This window comes from Pelophylax lessonae (assembly GCF_965119305.1).
Source record: "Pelophylax lessonae genome assembly, chromosome: 5".
NCBI lineage: Eukaryota > Metazoa > Chordata > Amphibia > Anura > Ranidae > Pelophylax > Pelophylax lessonae.
In genome coordinates, this window is record NC_138772.1 from 397,260,969 (window position 1) to 397,279,161 (window position 18,193).

The window sequence follows — 18,193 nt, forward strand, 5'->3', positions numbered from 1 at the left end:
TAAAAAAAAGTCCGGGTCCGTGTCCCGGACTTTTACCGAACTTTTCCCGGACACCGAACCCCATTGAAGTCAATGGGGACCCGAACTTTAAGGCACTAAAATGGCTCTAAAACACCAAAGGAAAGGGCTAGAGTGCTGCAAATGGCAGCAAAACGTAATTAAGAGCATGGCAAGTGCTCTGCAAACAAATGTGGATAGGGAAATAACTTAAAACAACAAAAAAAAACAGAAAAATAAAAGAATGTTCTTCTTCATCTCTGAAGGACGAGGCCCATATGGAGTAGGAGGGAGGTTGAGGTGGTGGTGGATGTGGCGGTGAGTGACATAGGCGTGCGCACAGGGTGTGCTGGGTGTGCCTGGGCACACCCTAATCACCTAGGGCACATAGCATTGCCAGTGAGGAGATGGGAAAGATCTCCCTGGGACCTGCTCTGCTCTATTTCTCCTTGCCTACAGGTACATGGCCCCGATACATTACTCTCCCTGCTGGCAAACACATGCATGTGTATTTCAACTTTGGGGTGCACACCTTAATGCAATAGGCTGCGCACACCTATGGGCGGTGTAGGTGGAAGCGGCGGTGGAGGAGGACCAGGGCCGGATTAACAGCATCATGGGCTTGGTGCTGAGGATTTTGAAGGGCCTTAAGGGCCGTGCCTTGCCATGCACCCAGAGGAGGAAGGGTGCAGCCATGCATGCCTAATTCAACATGGGATGCTGTCTCTGAAGCCCATAAACACATCCATGCATCGCCAACTGTCCCTCCTTGTCCGGCCTTCACGCTGTGTGGGGAGGTTCTGAGGGTGCTGCCTGGGGAAGCAAGCATAGAAGCCAGACTTCTGTGTTTACAAGTGACAGAAGAGCGGTAACAGTGAATATGGCCAACCCGGGGCCTATATAAAAGGTAGGGGCCTGGAGCTGCAGCTCCAATAGCCCCTACATTAATCTGGCCCTGAGGAGGAGGACGAGGTAGCCAACACTGCTTCTTTTCAAAAATTTTAAATGAGGGTACACCCCAAAAGAGTGAGAAAGAGCAAAAATGGAACAATGGGTGGGTAAGGTCGGTATCCATTGCTATTCTGCATAAGGTACGGAAAAGTCCCGTGGGATCCATGTCTGGTTCATTTTAATGAACGTGAGCTTGTCCACATTGTCTCTGGACAGGCGGCTGCGCTTGTCTGTTATAACGCCCCCAGCCGTGCTAAATACCCGTTCAGATAATACACTGGCTGCAGGGCACGCCAGCACCTCCAAGGCGTAAAGGGCAAGCTCAAGCCATGTGCCCAATTTGGAGACCCAGAAGTTGAAGGGGGCAGACCCGTCATTCACTACATGTAGGCGTGTGCACACATACTGCTCCACCATGTTGGTAAAATGCTGCCTCCTGCTAAGACGTTCCATCTGAGCTGCTGGTGCTGCTGTTTGTTGTGGCGTGCTGACAAAGCTTTTCCACATTTCGGCCATGCTAACCCTGCCTTCTGAGGTGCTGGCGGTGCCCTGGTTGCGTTGGCGACCTCCTCCTCCTCCTCCTCTGCCTTGTGCTTCCACTGTGGCCCCGCTGTCAGATGGGAATGCCAGCAGCATGGCGTCTACCAGCGTGCGCTTGTACTCGCGCATCTTGCGATCGCGCTCCAGTGAGTGAATTAAGGACGGTACGTTGTCCTTGTAACGGGGATCCAGCAGCGTGGCCACCCAGTAATCAGCACAAGTTAGAATGTGGGCAACTCGGCGGTCGTTGTGGAGACACTGCAGCATGTAATCGCTCATGTGTGCCAGGCTGCCCAGAGGCAACGAAAGGCTGTCCTCTGTGGGAGGTGTATCGTCCGTGTCCTCTGTATCCCCCCAGCCACGCACCAGTGATGGCCATGAGCTGGCCTGGGTGCCACCCTGCTGTGAACATGGTTCCATCTCCTCCTCCAGCTCCTCCTCCTCCTCATCCTCCTCATCCTCCAGAACTGTGCCCCTGCTGGACAATTGCGTCCCTGGCGTTTGCGTGTGCAGGAACCCACCCTCGGAGCCCCTTGCGAATGACTGCCCTGAAAGCCTTGGAAATGTTACCTCTTCATCCTCCTCCTCCTCCTCATCCTGTGCCACATCCTCTTCCATCATCGCCCGAATTGTTTTTTCAAGGAGGCATGGAAGTGGGATAGTTAAGCTGAGAACGGCGTCATTGCCACTGGCCATGTTGGTGGAGTACTCAAAACAGCGCAACAAGGCACACAGGTCTCGCATGGAGGCCCAGTTAAATTAAATAGCGGAATAGAAAATATGATCCAAAAAAAGTGTATGTATATCACACGTACACAACCACACTGGGCCCCAATTACTATTGTTTGTACCCCTAAAAGGCTAGATGAGGAGTAGGGGGAGTATGGAACAGGCAGCACCCTCAAACCTTCAGAAGTATGAGATGAACCCCAACAACTTGGAAAGGTGGATCTCTCTCACACGTACCGACACAGACTATCCCGCAATTCAATTGATCCTCAAAGGTTTTTATTGAATAGCGGAATAGGAAATATGATCAAAAAAAGTGTATGTATCTCGCACGTACACAACCACACTAGGCCCCAATTACTATTGTTTGTACCCCTAAAAGGCTAGATGAGGAGTAGGGGGGGTATGGAACAGGCAGCACCCTCAAACCTTCAGAAGTATGAGATGAACCCCAACAACTTGGAAAGGTGGATCTCTCTCACACGTACCGACACAGACTATCCCGCAATTCAATTGATCCTCAAAGGTTTTTATTGAATAGCGGAATAGGAAATATGATCAAAAAAAGTGTATGTATCTCGCACGTACACAACCACACTAGGCCCCAATTACTATTGTTTGTACCCCTAAAAGGCTAGATGAGGAGTAGGGGGGGTATGGAACAGGCAGCACCCTCAAACCTTCAGAAGTATGAGATGAACCCCAACAACTTGGAAAGGTGGATCTCTCTCACACGTACCGACACAGACTATCCCCCAATTTAACTGATCCCCAAAGGTTTTTGATTAAATAGCGGAATAGAAAATATGATCCCAAAAAAGTGTATGTATATCACACGTACACAACCACACTGGGCCCCAATTACTATTGTTTGTACCCCTAAAAGGCTAGATGAGGAGTAGGGGGAGTATGGAACAGGCAGCACCCTCAAACCTTCAGAAGTATGAGATGAACCCCAACAACTTGGAAAGGTGGATCTCTCTCACACGTACCAACACAGACTATCCCCCAATTTAACTGATCCCCAAAGGTTTTTGATTAAATAGCGGAATAGAAAATATGATCCCAAAAAAGTGTATGTATATCACACGTACACAACCACACTAGGCCCCAATTACTATTGTTTGTACCCCTAAAAGGCTAGGAGTAGGGGGAGTATGGAACAGGCAGCACCCTCAAACCTTCAGAAGTATGAGATGAACCCCAACAACTTGGAAAGGTGGATCTCTCTCACACGTACCAACACAGACTATCCCCCAATTTAACTGATCCCCAAAGGTTTTTGATTAAATAGCGGAATAGAAAATATGATCCCAAAAAAGTGTATGTATATCACACGTACACAACCACACTAGGCCCCAATTACTATTGTTTGTACCCCTAAAAGGCTAGGAGTAGGGGGAGTATGGAACAGGCAGCACCCTCAAACCTTCAGAAGTATGAGATGAACCCCAACAACTTGGAAAGGTGGATCTCTCTCACACGTACCAACACAGACTATCCCCCAATTTAACTGATCCCCAAAGGTTTTTGATTAAATAGCGGAATAGAAAATATGATCCCAAAAAAGTGTATGTATATCACACGTACACAACCACACTAGGCCCCAATTACTATTGTTTGTACCCCTAAAAGGCTAGGAGTAGGGGGAGTATGGAACAGGCAGCACCCTCAAACCTTCAGAAGTATGAGATGAACCCCAACAACTTGGAAAGGTGGATCTCTCTCACACGTACCAACACAGACTATCCCCCAATTTAACTGATCCCCAGAGGTTTTTGATTAAATAGCGGAATAGAAAATATGATCCCAAAAAAGTGTATGTATATCACACGTACACAACCACACTAGGCCCCAATTACTATTGTTTGTACCCCTAAAAGGCTAGGAGTAGGGGGAGTATGGAACAGGCAGCACCCTCAAACCTTCAGAAGTATGAGATGAACCTCAACAACTTGGAAAGGTGGATCTCTCTCACACGTACCAACACAGACTATCCCCCAATTTAACTGATCCCCAAAGGTTTTTGATTAAATAGCGGAATAGAAAATATGATCCCAAAAAAGTGTATGTATATCACACGTACACAACCACACTAGGCCCCAATTACTATTGTTTGTACCCCTAAAAGGCTAGGAGTAGGGGGAGTATGGAACAGGCAGCACCCTCAAACCTTCAGAAGTATGAGATGAACCCCAACAACTTGGAAAGGTGGATCTCTCTCACACGTACCAACACAGACTATCCCCCAATTTAACTGATCCCCAAAGGTTTTTGATTAAATAGCGGAATAGAAAATATGATCCAAAAAAAGTGTATGTATATCACACGTACACAACCACACTAGGCCCCAATTACTATTGTTTGTACCCCTAAAAGGCTAGGAGTAGGGGGAGTATGGAACAGGCAGCACCCTCAAACCTTCAGAAGTATGAGATGAACCCCAACAACTTGGAAAGGTGGATCTCTCTCACACGTACCAACACAGACTATCCCCCAATTTAACTGATCCCCAAAGGTTTTTGATTAAATAGCGGAATAGAAAATATGATCCCAAAAAAGTGTATGTATATCACACGTACACAACCACACTAGGCCCCAATTACTATTGTTTGTACCCCTAAAAGGCTAGGAGTAGGGGGAGTATGGAACAGGCAGCACCCTCAAACCTTCAGAAGTATGAGATGAACCCCAACAACTTGGAAAGGTGGATCTCTCTCACACGTACCAACACAGACTATCCCCCAATTTAACTGATCCCCAGAGGTTTTTGATTAAATAGCGGAATAGAAAATATGATCCCAAAAAAGTGTATGTATATCACACGTACACAACCACACTAGGCCCCAATTACTATTGTTTGTACCCCTAAAAGGCTAGGAGTAGGGGGAGTATGGAACAGGCAGCACCCTCAAACCTTCAGAAGTATGAGATGAACCTCAACAACTTGGAAAGGTGGATCTCTCTCACACGTACCAACACAGACTATCCCCCAATTTAACTGATCCCCAAAGGTTTTTGATTAAATAGCGGAATAGAAAATATGATCCCAAAAAAGTGTATGTATATCACACGTACACAACCACACTAGGCCCCAATTACTATTGTTTGTACCCCTAAAAGGCTAGGAGTAGGGGGAGTATGGAACAGGCAGCACCCTCAAACCTTCAGAAGTATGAGATGAACCCCAACAACTTGGAAAGGTGGATCTCTCTCACACGTACCAACACAGACTATCCCCCAATTTAACTGATCCCCAAAGGTTTTTGATTAAATAGCGGAATAGAAAATATGATCCCAAAAAAGTGTATGTATATCACACGTACACAACCACACTAGGCCCCAATTACTATTGTTTGTACCCCTAAAAGGCTAGATGAGGAGTAGGGGGAGTATGGAACAGGCAGCACCCTCAAACCTTCAGTATGAGATTGTGTTCACTGTACCCCACAAAGATTGAGTTCACTGCACCCCACAATGATTGTGTTCACTGCACCCCACAAAGATTGTGTTCACTGCACCTCACAAAGATTGTGTTCACTGTACCCCCCAAAGATTGTGTTCACTGCACCCCACAAAGATTCTGTTCACTGTACCCCACAAAGATTGTGTTCACTGCACCCCAAAAAGATTGTGTTCACTGCACCCCAAAAAGGATGTTGTTCACTGCACCCCAAAAAGGATGTTGTTCACTCCACCCCAAAAAGATTGTGTTCACTGCACCCCACAAAGATTGTGTTCACTGCACCCCAAAAAGATTGTGTTCACTGCACCCCAAAAATGATTTTGTTCACTGCACCCCAAAAAGGATTTTGTTCACTGCACCCCAAAAAGGATGTTGTTCACTCCACCCCAAAAAGATTGTGTTCACTGCACCCCAAAAAGATTGTGTTCACTGCACCCCACAAAGGATTTTGTTCACTGCACCCCAAAAAGATTGTGTTCACTGCACCCCAAAAAGGATGTTGTTCACTGCACCCCAAAAAGGATTTTGTTCACTGCACCCCAAAAAGATTGTGTTCACTGCACCCCACAAAGGATTTTGTTCACTGCACCCCACAAAGATTGTGTTCACTGCACACCAAAAAGGATTGTGTTCACTGCACCCCAAAAAGATTTTGTTCACTGCACCCCAAAAAGATTGTGTTCACTGCAGCCCAAAAAGATTGTGTTCACTGCAGCCCAAAAAGATTGTGTTCACTGCAGCCCAAAAAGATTGTGTTCACTGCAGCCCAAAAAGATTGTGTTCACTGCAGCTCACACACAGAAAAATGGATGTGGATCACTGACACCTGCCTATCTCCAATCCCACACCACACAGCAATATCGATTGTAGTTTGTAGAACACAGTTTCCCTAAAATTCAGCAGACTCTGTCCCTAACAGGATTGAGAAGAGATCGTAGATCAGGATTGAGTGCAGACCCCACCCCCCACACAGCAATATCGATTGTAGTTTGTAGAAGACACTGACCCTATATAATTCAGCAGACTCTATCCCTAAAATGCCTACAACTCGCCCTGCCTAAACACTCCGACCTGTCCCTCAATTCTATCCGGACACAAATGGTTTTTTCCTGCCTATCTTTCCCTAATCAGCAGCCAGCACGTTGATGTGTGCTCTGTCCCTGAATCTAAGCAGCATAATGACGCCGCTGCGGCTGCCTCGAACTTATAAAGACTTGGTCACATGCTTCAGACGGCCAATCACAGCTACTGAGACATTTGCAGGCATGGCTGGGATGGCTTAAGGCACACCAGTTAAACGATTGTTGATTGGCTGTTGAAAGCCCGCCATGAAAAGAGCGCCAAAGCATGCAAAACCCGGAAATAAAACGACCGAACACGGATTTTTACCCGAACATACAGTAAAGTGTCCGTGTCCGTGTTCGGGTACAAAAAATCCAATTATTCGGTACGAACACGAATAATACAGTCCGTGTTCGCTCAACACTAGTCATAATGAAGGTTTTCAAAGAGGCCACATAGATCAAGATCGAAGGTAGCCATTATTCAGAGGTTGACAGCTTGACACTTTTTTACATGTTTAAAAAGCTTTTCTTTTTTTTGAAAGCATGAGCCAGAATACATTTTACTTTTAATATTATTTCCTGTACATATATTTTCTTTGAATGCATTGTGAGAACTATTGAGCCACAAAGATTTGGGAAAGGTAATATAGAAGTGAGCAGGAAAACGCATGCATAAAACTTAAATTTGTATATACAATACACATTGGATCCCAGTAGAGGAACCACGCACAGTGCCAGTCACAAAAAACAGTGTTATTTTTTATACTACAGTACAAATAACAGTTTTATTTCAGATAGGAAAATTCAGATAGATCCAGCTGACACCTTGTTTTAATGTATTTTTCTTGACACCTTTTTGTGCATAAATATATTTTTTTTATACAGTGAAGATTAAATTTCACTTGGGGAGGGTAGGTGGAGTTGGGCATTTATTATTGGTGTATGTGCTTTGCCTTATGGTTATGTTAGTTCACAAATAATATTTTGTTTTTATCAGGACCACCAGGTCCAAGGGGACCTAAAGGAGAGAGAGGACCACAAGGTCCCATGGGGCCTCTTGGACCAAAAGGACAAACAGGAGAAAAGGGAGAACCAGGGGTTCCAGGGCCTGCTGGTGATAAAGGACCACCTGGACCAATAGGACCTCCAGGCGAAAAAGGTTCAAAGGGCTCAAGAGGTTCGCAAGGCAACAAAGGGCAAAGAGGATCACCTGGTAAACCTGGAGAACCCGGACCAAAAGGAGATCCAGGTGTATCAGGACCACCTGGAACAAATGGACCACCTGGGCCACCTGGGCCTGCAGGCCCACAAGGAGTTAAAGGAATCATTGGTGAGCCTGGAGTTCCTGGTGTCAGAGGGGCACCTGGTCCACCAGGTATACCCGGACTACCTGGACCTCCAGGACCTAGAGGACCACCTGGACCACCTGGAGATGCTGCAAAAGCCCTTTTAATTCCTGAAGCTTCCACACCAGAATTCATGATGAGTCCTTCAGTGACTGGTAAGTTAAAATTGTGTTTAGGTTTATAAGACAAATATACATAATGTAAAGCACCTATATGTACTTGTTTCACAAACATATGTGGTGCATGAGGTGCTCAAACAAGTGCTAACCCAGGAACTCACAAATTAGGAATCATTTTCAAGGCAAAATTGTGACGCGCAGAATCAGATATTCTGAATCTCACAAAGAACTGGTTAAACTGTATTTTCTCTTCTTTATTGGAGATTCAAAAACAATATGTAAAATGCATCTATTTTCATTTTAGGTTGTCCATATGAGTGGAGAAATTACACTGATAAGTGTTACTATTTCTCAAGTGGAAAAGATATATTTGATGATGCTAAACTTTTCTGTGAAGATAAAGGATCTATGTTAGTTGTCATAGAAACTAAAGAAGAGCAGGTAAGTTAAATATACAAAGATCATGAATGTTTCTCTGCAAGGAAATAGTAGCAGGTGATTTATATGATTATCCAAATATATTGCAGAACATCTGTAAATATAACAGTTTCTGTCAAATGGTTTCAGGAATGTTGATGCTAAAGTTTACTGTTCTAGACCCACCAACAAGTCTGAAAACTTATACATGGAAACAGGGCCGCTGATAGGGCAGTACAACCAGCCCTGTTGTACCAGCCCCGGGCTCCATCAGCTCTACAAGGGGCCCGGGCAGCATCACAGTTAATTTCTGCATGTTCAAAAAAAAATCGTTTTTTCTAAACCTTTTCCTAATTTGTAATTTCTTGGGGTGTAATTACATTTTCCTGGGCCCTATAATGACAGCAGAAGGGCCCAGGAGGTGAGTGCAGTGGCGGGACTTTTTTTCCATTTTCGGGTCGCATGTATACATGGGATTTAGTTCCATGGTGATTTGCTGCCATATAGTCTGCAAGCTGCTGTCCACTGCCTTGCCTGGCGGAGGGATACAATAATTCTCTGCTCAGCCCCGCCTCCCCTTACTCAAGTGCAGTGTGTGATCATGTACGGAGGCAGATTGCTCAGCAGCTGACAGGGAACAGCAGGAGGACAGCGTGGCTGGATTGGACACAGTGAGTGAAGAACAGAGGATAGAGTCCTCACTGTGTCCTATGATCTCAGCATGAAAATCACACAGGCTGCAGGTGCCCTGTCACATTGTCACATGAATGCTGGGGATGCTGACTTTAAGCTATGACTGTAGTGAGTGTTACTGCATAACAAAGTCAGCATCCCCAACATCCATGTGACACTGTGACAGGGCACCTGTAGTCTGTGTGATTTTCATGCTGGTGATCATAGGACACAGTGAGATGCTACTTTAAACTTGTGTTTGGGGGACAGTAAACATGTGCAGTCAAACCACTCCCCTTTAACCTCTTCCCGCCCATCGATGTATCAGTGTTCTGTCAGAATAGCGCTACCTATCAGATTCTGCTAGCAGAAGTGGCATTCGGAAAGAACAACTTACTGCGCATGCACCATGTGTTCCAACATGGCGACTATGCGTTCCAATAGGTTTCCTAATGTGACAGAACACCAAGCAGCAGCGGACATCTTCTTACACCCACGCAAGTCTTGAATTTTACATTTATTTTAGCAGTAAACTCACCTTATATACTGAAATAGACTATTTCACCGCAACCGAGTGGAACAGTCTATTTCACTATAGAATCAGTTTGTCGCTGAGCAGTGCGGGGTGTACCAAGGTGGCCGTCACCACATTGGCCGCAGGTTTCTCGCTATACTTACTAGAATACAATAATAATAGAAATGTAATACTGTGATTTATTCTATAAGGTCAGTTTACTGCTAAAATAAATCTAAAATTGAAGACTTGCGTGGGTGTAAGAAGATGTCCGCTGCTGCTTCGTGTTCTGTCACATTAGGAAAGCTATTGGTACGCATAGCAGCCATGTTGGAATGCATGACGCATGCGCAGTAAGTTGTTCTCGTCTGTATATTACTTCCGGTAGCAGAATCTGATAGGTAGCGCTATTCTGACAGAACACCGACACGTCCCTGGATTGGAAGGGTGATATCTTGGTCATCCCTGCAGCATGATAGCCCCAGCAACTTTGCACAAAGTAACATAAATAATAAAATAAAATGTAAAACCTTTTTAAAGCCCCCATTCCCCCTTGCTCATGCGTAATTGCAAACATGCATGTTGGTCCCGCACATATACGTAAACGGTGACAAACCTGCATTTTGTTTTGAGGCAGAGCCAGGGATGGGGTTGAAGGGGGCCCCATCAGGTAGGCTGTACGGGGCCCCATCATTCCTAACAGCAGCCCTGCATGGAAACACAACCCTCCACCAAAGATTATAAACTATATTTTAGGGACAGTGTCCTTAAAACATGGGTTTGATCAACATAACAGCAACCAGTACCCAAAACAACAGGGTTCTATCTCACCTTAGCATCTCCAAGTGGTTTGTTTTAGTAATACTATAAGAGTCTCTAACCATACAGAGGTTAATAAAACTCAGAGTGCATTCATTTATGATCTGGAAAGTTTATATGTTGAAAAGGAGTTAGAATAGGTTGACTCAAGGCCAGGTAAAGTTGGTGCTGGGTTGGTAACCCACAACTCTATTTGGGTATGTGTGCTACAGATACTTCTATACACAATGAACTTAATGACAATAATCTATTGGCGAAATAAAACCCTTTTTAGTGACCCCAAACATATTTACTGAGGCCCGTTGGACCCCATATACTTACTCTTTGCGCCTACTAATTTTTAATAGTATTGTGTGGTTATCATGTAATGTTTAGAGGCAAATTTATTGCTGCATGGAACACAGGAGAGTTCATTGTTTGCTAGCTTAATACTTAATGCTTTTTGTTTTACATCAGATTTACTTTTCCTGTTTTATAGCAATTCATTAAGAAACAAACAAATTTTAAAGGAAATTTCTGGATCGGGCTAACGGACAGGGAAGAAGAGCATGTATGGAAGTGGATGGATGGAACTCTTCCAAGCTTCACGTATGTATTATAAATCCAATGGACATGACCTGTTCTCTAGCATCAGGGACATGGTTTTCTATAAGTGTACCTGCAATTTACTGTACACAGTAGCAAAGTTGAACTGAAAGAGAATCAATTGTTGTTTATCAAGTGTAAAAGCTTGGAGTACTTTGGGTATTATAACATCTTTATAACTAAATGAGCAAATTGCGCAACCAATACAGCAGCACAGTATGGGCGCAACGGAATTAAGGGAAAATGTGCCACATCCTGAATAGTTGTATCAAATCATGGAAAGAAATTTAGTGGACTTTAAAGGCACAGATAAGGGTAAGATAAAAAACTTTTTTATTGATTGACATATAAAAACAAAAATAAAGGAAACCTCCTAACAGAAGGGGAATACTTTTTGCACATACAAATGACACATAAAGAGTAACGGAATGTACTTAAACAAACAAACTACAAGAATAGAAAGAAAAAATCATAATCATACATAATACATAAAGAGAGCAATAGCTGTGGCGCTAAACCCTATAAAATTGTCCCAAATAAATGAGCAAAAAGCAGTCCTTAGAAATGTATCTCCGCACTGAAGAAAGATGAAGTGACCTCAGAGTCGAAGAACCGCCACCAAAAAGCACTCCAATATCACCACTGCTTACCAACTGTAGTTGACCCCCATGACAGAGATCACATAAGCCCAGAAAACAGGTTAGGAACGAAGACTCTCACTCTCTGATCCTGGACTGGCAAACTCAATAGATGGTGTGATATGAAATGAAAAAGAGCAGGGACACTCACATAGCGCAGACTGCTTTAAAATTTATTCCCACATATAAAAATCACACTTACAGAGTATAAATGATAATCTCACATCTCTGGTCAGTGCATGTTAACCTCCCCAAGGTGTTCCTCGGCGTCCCTCGCATCGACAACCAAAAAGATGGCCGCCACATCTCCTCCACGCTGCAGCACGCGTCACCAAGATGTAATTTTCCAGATTAGTGTGGCAGCTTCCCCCTTTTTTTTATGTCATTATTGATTATATTTTTTATATATATTTTTTATCTTTAGCGCAGCAATATTGTGTTTTTAATACATAAGACATAGTGGTATCACCATACTATATATTACATCCTACAAACTCAAAGTGCAGAGGAATGGCACTATGTAGATCCTCGAGTGTAGTTGGTACAGCCCTTGAATGGTGAATAGTTCATGTAGCCAGATGTCCTACATGTTTCGCTTGGAAAATCAAGCTTCTTCTGGAGCTACTGGTGTACAGACTCCCTGTAGAAACAGATAGTAGTTCACAATGGCCGATGTATTTGGCACAACAAATGTATAGATCAAGGATAATAACGGGGGGGGGGGGTGGTAACAGCTGTAGTGAGTTTGTTGGCTGGTGTCAGTTCAAAATAGATAAAGCATGGTATGTGTCTATTTGAGACAGATACCAGTGGTTATAACCAGTTGGCAGAAATACACATAATAAATGGGGTACAAGAGTATCCGGGATATGAAAGGTCCCTCTAATCAGAAGGGAGACACCAGCAGGAACAGCAACCGAATCCCCCTCGAGTTTGTAGGATGTAATGTATAGTATGGTGATACCACTATGTCTTATGTATTATGTATGATTATGATTTTTCTCTTTCTATTCTTGTAGTTTGTTTTTTTAAGTACATTCCAGTACTATTTATGTGTAATTTGTATGTGCAAAACGTACTCCCCTTCTGTTAGGGGTTTCCTTTATTTTTGTTTTTATATGTCAATCAATAAAAAAGTTTTTTTATCTTACCCTTATCTGTGCCTTTAAAGTCCACTAAATTTCTTTCCATGATTTGATTATAACATCTTTATTTCTAGGTAGCAGAAAAATAAACAGGGTCACACCCCAAGAACAAGGGTTTCAAATGACAGTTCATGGTGCCCAGGACAGCGCATGACCACAAGCGAAATGGTCCTTGGACTCAGATTTTGACATGTATTTTTTAATCTGCTACCTACTAAAGCTGTTACAATGGCAAGCATACCTCAAAATCTCTGCTTGATGCAACATGAAACTGGGGAATTTGGTTCCAAGTATGTAATACATAACGTATGGCTCTACCCTTTCAAGGTGACCAATGATCAACAGCATGTTTGACAATCAAAGGGTGTATACAAACTAATGGCTGCTCTGTCTGCTGTAAATTTAATTTCATTATAAAATGTGGCCTCTCTGCTATCTGTAGGGTTCAGGTAAGGGCTAGATCATTTATGCAAGACCAATACCATTTATGCAATACGTTACCTTCCTGTGGTGAAAGGGCAGATTTATTAACATGTGTTTCATGTTCACCATTTACCTTTCACTTTGAATGAGTCTGGATGACCTCTGCATTAGCGTTGTCAGTGAGGATAAAATACAATAAGAGGTTATTAAAGAATAATTTGAGAGTCATCATTTTAGTTAAAAATGTATTAGAAACAGAATAGAAAAAAATAGGAGCACAGCACTGGCCAAAGGTTTTGAGAATGACACAAATATAATTTTAACAAAGCCTGCTGCTTTATTATTTTTAAAATCTTTTTGTCAAAAAAGCATTTCATAAGTGTCAAAGGCTTTGATTGACAATTTCATTAGGTTTGACCCTTCTTTTTGAAGACCTCTGCAATTCACCCTGGCATGCTGTCAATCAAATTCTGGGCCACATTCTGGTTGATGGCAGCCCATTCTTGAATAATCAATGCTTGGAGTTTCTCAGAATTTTTGGGTTTTTTTTGTTCCCCCGTATCTTGTGTATTGACCAAAAGTTCTCAATATTTTTTAAGGTCTGAGGGGTTTCCTGACCATGGACCCAAAATTTTGATGTTTTGTTCCCCAAGCTACTTAGTTATCACTTTTGCCTTATAGCAAGGTGCTCCACCATGCTGGAAAAGGCATTGTTCGTCACCAAACTGTTCTTGGATAGTTGGGAGAAGTTGCTCTCAGAGGATGTTTTTGTACTATTCTTTATTGATGGCTGTGCTCTTAGGCAAAATGGTGATTGAGTCCAATCCCTTGGCTTTGAAGCAACCCCACACAGGAATGGTCTCTGGATGCTTTACTGTTGGCATGACACAGGACTAATGGTAGTGCTCACCTTTTCTTCTCTGGACAAGGTTTTTTTTCTGGATGCCCCAAACAAACGGAAAGCCAGATTCATCAGAGAAAATATGACTTTACCCCAGTCCTCAGCAGTCCAATCCCTGTAGCTTTTGCAGAATATCAGTCTGTCCCTGATGTTTTTCCTGGATAGAAGTGGCTTCTATGCTGCCCTTCTTGAAGCCAGGCTATCCTCTAAAAGTCTTCGCCTCACTGTATGTGCAGATGCACTCACACTTGCCTGCTGTCATTCCTGAGCAAGCTCTGCACTGTTGGTGCCCTGATCCCACAACCGAATCAACTGTAGGAGACAAACCTGGCGCTTGCTGGTCTTTCTTGGGCTCCCTGAAGCCTTCTTCACAACAATTGAACCTCTCTCCTTGAAGTTCTTGATGATCCGATAAATGGATGATTTAGGTGCAATCTTAGTAGCAGCATTATCGTTGCCTGTGAATTCCTTTTTGTGCAAAGCAATGATGACAGCACATGTTTCCTTGCAGGTAACCATGTTTAACGACCGCCCACCGCAGATTTACTGCGGCAGGCAGCCGCACCTGGGCAAACCGACGTAGTACTACATAGCTCGCTCAGGAGACTCTAGGGGGCAAGCACACGCCACCGGCGGCGCACTTCCGCCCCTGCTCATCGGCGGGGGGAGCCAGTGCGTGTGACCGGCGGCTCTGATGGCCGCCGGCCACTCGCAATCTCCCTTATTATTTAAAATGATACGCAAAGGTAAAGAGTCCTTTTGAACGTTTCAAATATATCTATAGAATGCTTTCACAAAAACAGTCCTTTCACATAAAAACGTCCATCTCTATACAGGGTCTTGCAACAATCCTCTCCACCAAATTGGGGTCACCAGTGCGTTATGGGGTCACCAAACAGCAAATCCTCCACCGTTGTGACATAAGTAGGGGGATGGCAACTCACCAGACAGTGTAGCCCACCTATTCTCATAGGACAGGCCAACAGGCGTATAAACAAATCTCCTTCCTGGATCAGCTGCAGCTGCTAGGTAAATCTCTCCTAAAGCTGTGTCTCGCGTCCCTTTTCCTCACAGTAACGCTCCCATCAACCAAGTTAAGGAAGACAAAAAGAAGGAACCGCACTAGTGTGATACCGCATAAACCACTTCACACTTTATTAAATCACAAGCCCAAATAAATTGCACTCACAAACGCATGGAAATATCAAGCCTTCATAATCACATATGAGTAGTAACACGGATGCACCGGTAGACGACACCCTCTCCACACTGATGATCTGGACCTCCAAAGCCTCCGTAAGTGTCACCCGGGTACTTCCGGTTGCCGTAAGGTTCACGCACTGACGCGTTTCGTCATTTCCGACTTCTTCGAAGGTCGTGAACCTCACGGCACGGCATCCAGAATAAATACAAGGGACTGCTGACACTTCTGATGTTGCATTGATGGCACACCCACTTATGCTAATTTACCCGGCTAGGTGAATAGCCAAGATTACTTCCGCCCACACTAGATCAATGAATGGTCGCAGGCTCTTCCGCCCCAAAACCCGCGTCCCAGTCCCAATATGACCTAGGAAGCCAAAAATTACGAGGCTTACTGATAAACACTTATACCGTATAAATGGGGCCGAAGTGGAGGATTAACCATTTACAATTAATCCCCTCAATGTGTCAACAGTCCTGTGTAAAACATGCCAGCAGCAAGTGTCAATACATAAATTACATTAATATACTCACACATAAATACATAATAAAATGCATTAAGTGCTGCCAATCAAAATAAAATTCCCAAAAAATGGAAACGAGATTTAAATTTAAAATAAATATATATATATATATATATATATATATATATATATATATATATATATAAATAAAATATATATAAATACGTAAATATAAAATGAGCTCATTATGTGTATAATTTTATATGAACTCCCTAAAATTGAATAAAATTCATGGATAAATAGACAAAGACCAAAAACATAATAAAACCAGCAGAAAACTGTAAAACCCTATAATCAACTTGCTCAGATAAAATCAAAATATTGTTCAATAGTCACTAATAAAACAGTTGAGGTCCAGATCGATATTAAGGCCTTTGGGGTCCAGGGCCTGGGTGAGGGAAATCCATTTTGTCTCGCACTTGGATAATTCTCTCACCCAGTTTGCCCCCCTCCAAGAGGGGGTAACCCTTTCAATACCCCAAAAGTGCAGGCCGCGAGGGTCACGATTATGGTGCCTTCTGAAGTGCTCTGAGACACTATGATCCTTAAAGCCCTTCAAAATATTGGAGATATGTTCTCCCACTCGTTTTTTAACGGTCCGTTTAGTTTGACCGATGTAAATTGGATTGCATGGGCACATCAGGGCATACACCACATGTGTGGTGTCACAAGTGATCAAATTTTGAATTTGAAAGTGCTTGCCTATTACAGGAACAAAAAATGAATCTCTCTTCTTTAAATTCGACCTTGTGAAAAAACATGCCCGACAGCGTCCACACACATGGAAGCCCTTTCTCTCAGGAAAAAAGGTTACATTTGGGGGGTCAAGGACCTTCTTGACCACCCTGTCCCCAAAATTAGGGGCTTTACGATATATGAAAGAGGGGTTGGCCGGTATTGCAGGGCCCAATACACGATCTTTCAAGAGTAGAGGCCAATGTTTTCTAAAAATGGCCTCAACACTCTTATAATCACTAGAAAAATCGGATATAAAACTCCATTCCTTCATGTTATCTGTAGTTTTGATTTTATTTTGTAAACAATCTGACCTGGGTATATCCAAAATATTCTTAATCTCTTGATCCAAGATATCCTCTCTATACCCTTTTTGTAAAAACCTGTCCTTAATTATTTCGGATTGCAACACAAAATCCTGATCAAACGTACAATTACGTCTGACCCTCATGAATTGGCCCCTTGGTATGTTTTTTTACCATGTGGGGTGGTGGCCACTCATGATGGACAGGTAACTGTTCCGATCGGTTTGTTTAAAATAAACTTTTGTTGCAAATCCATTCAAATGTCTAAAAATAGTGACGTCTAAAAATTGAATACTGGTTTTATCCCAATGAAACTCCAACCTAATATTATTGGAGTTTGAATTTAAATGGGTCACGAATGACAAGAGAGATTCTTCAGAGCCCTCCCAAATAAACAAAATGTCATCTATAAATCTTTTATAAAATCGCAATTCCTGCTTGTGCTGATTAAAAATAAACTTATATTCACACTCGGCCATGAAGATATTTGCCAAACTGGGGGCAAATTTTGCCCCCATGGCAACACCTGTCTTCTGCCTGTAAAAACAATTGTTGAACCAAAAGTAGTTGTGGGAAAGACAGAAATCAAGAGACCGTTTAATAAATCTCTTTTGCGCAAACGGAATTTCTTCCCTTTTGCTCAATGCCCAATTTAGGGTCAGGATGGTGTCATCATGTTGGATGATGGTGTAAAGTGAGGACACGTCGGCCGTCACCAAGAAGGCCGACGAGTCCTCACTCAACGACACATCACCCAACGAAACCAACAAATCCTTTGTGTCCTTCAAAAAAGCTCTAGTGGTAGTGACACTCGGTTGCAAAAATGTATCAAGGTATTGGCCGAGCCTTGCGGATACGGAACCAATACCGTTAACTATAGGTCGTGCTGGAGGACAATTAACGTCCTTATGTATCTGAGGGAGCATGTATATTGTAGGGATTCTACACACACTCGTCAAATATCTCTTCTCTTTTTTAGTCAGGGCATACGTACTATAACCAAAATCAACAAGACTCCTAAGTTCTTCATCGAACCTTGAAGTTGGGTCAGACGGTAACCTGGTGTACGTGTTCACATCATTTAACATATTGGAGAGTTG

General features: G+C 43.2%; 1 protein-coding gene across 1 annotated transcript in view; it reads left to right on the forward strand.

Annotated features, from left to right (window-relative positions):
- COLEC12 (collectin subfamily member 12) overlaps positions 1-18,193 on the forward strand; it is a 220,781-nt gene that overhangs the window by 184,684 nt on the left and 17,904 nt on the right. Inside the window, exons 6-8 of the mRNA XM_082259210.1 lie at positions 7,745-8,248; positions 8,517-8,653; positions 11,113-11,222. Of these exons, the coding sequence (XP_082115336.1) occupies positions 7,745-8,248; positions 8,517-8,653; positions 11,113-11,222 (751 nt within the window). The remainder of the gene's footprint in view (positions 1-7,744; positions 8,249-8,516; positions 8,654-11,112; positions 11,223-18,193) is intronic.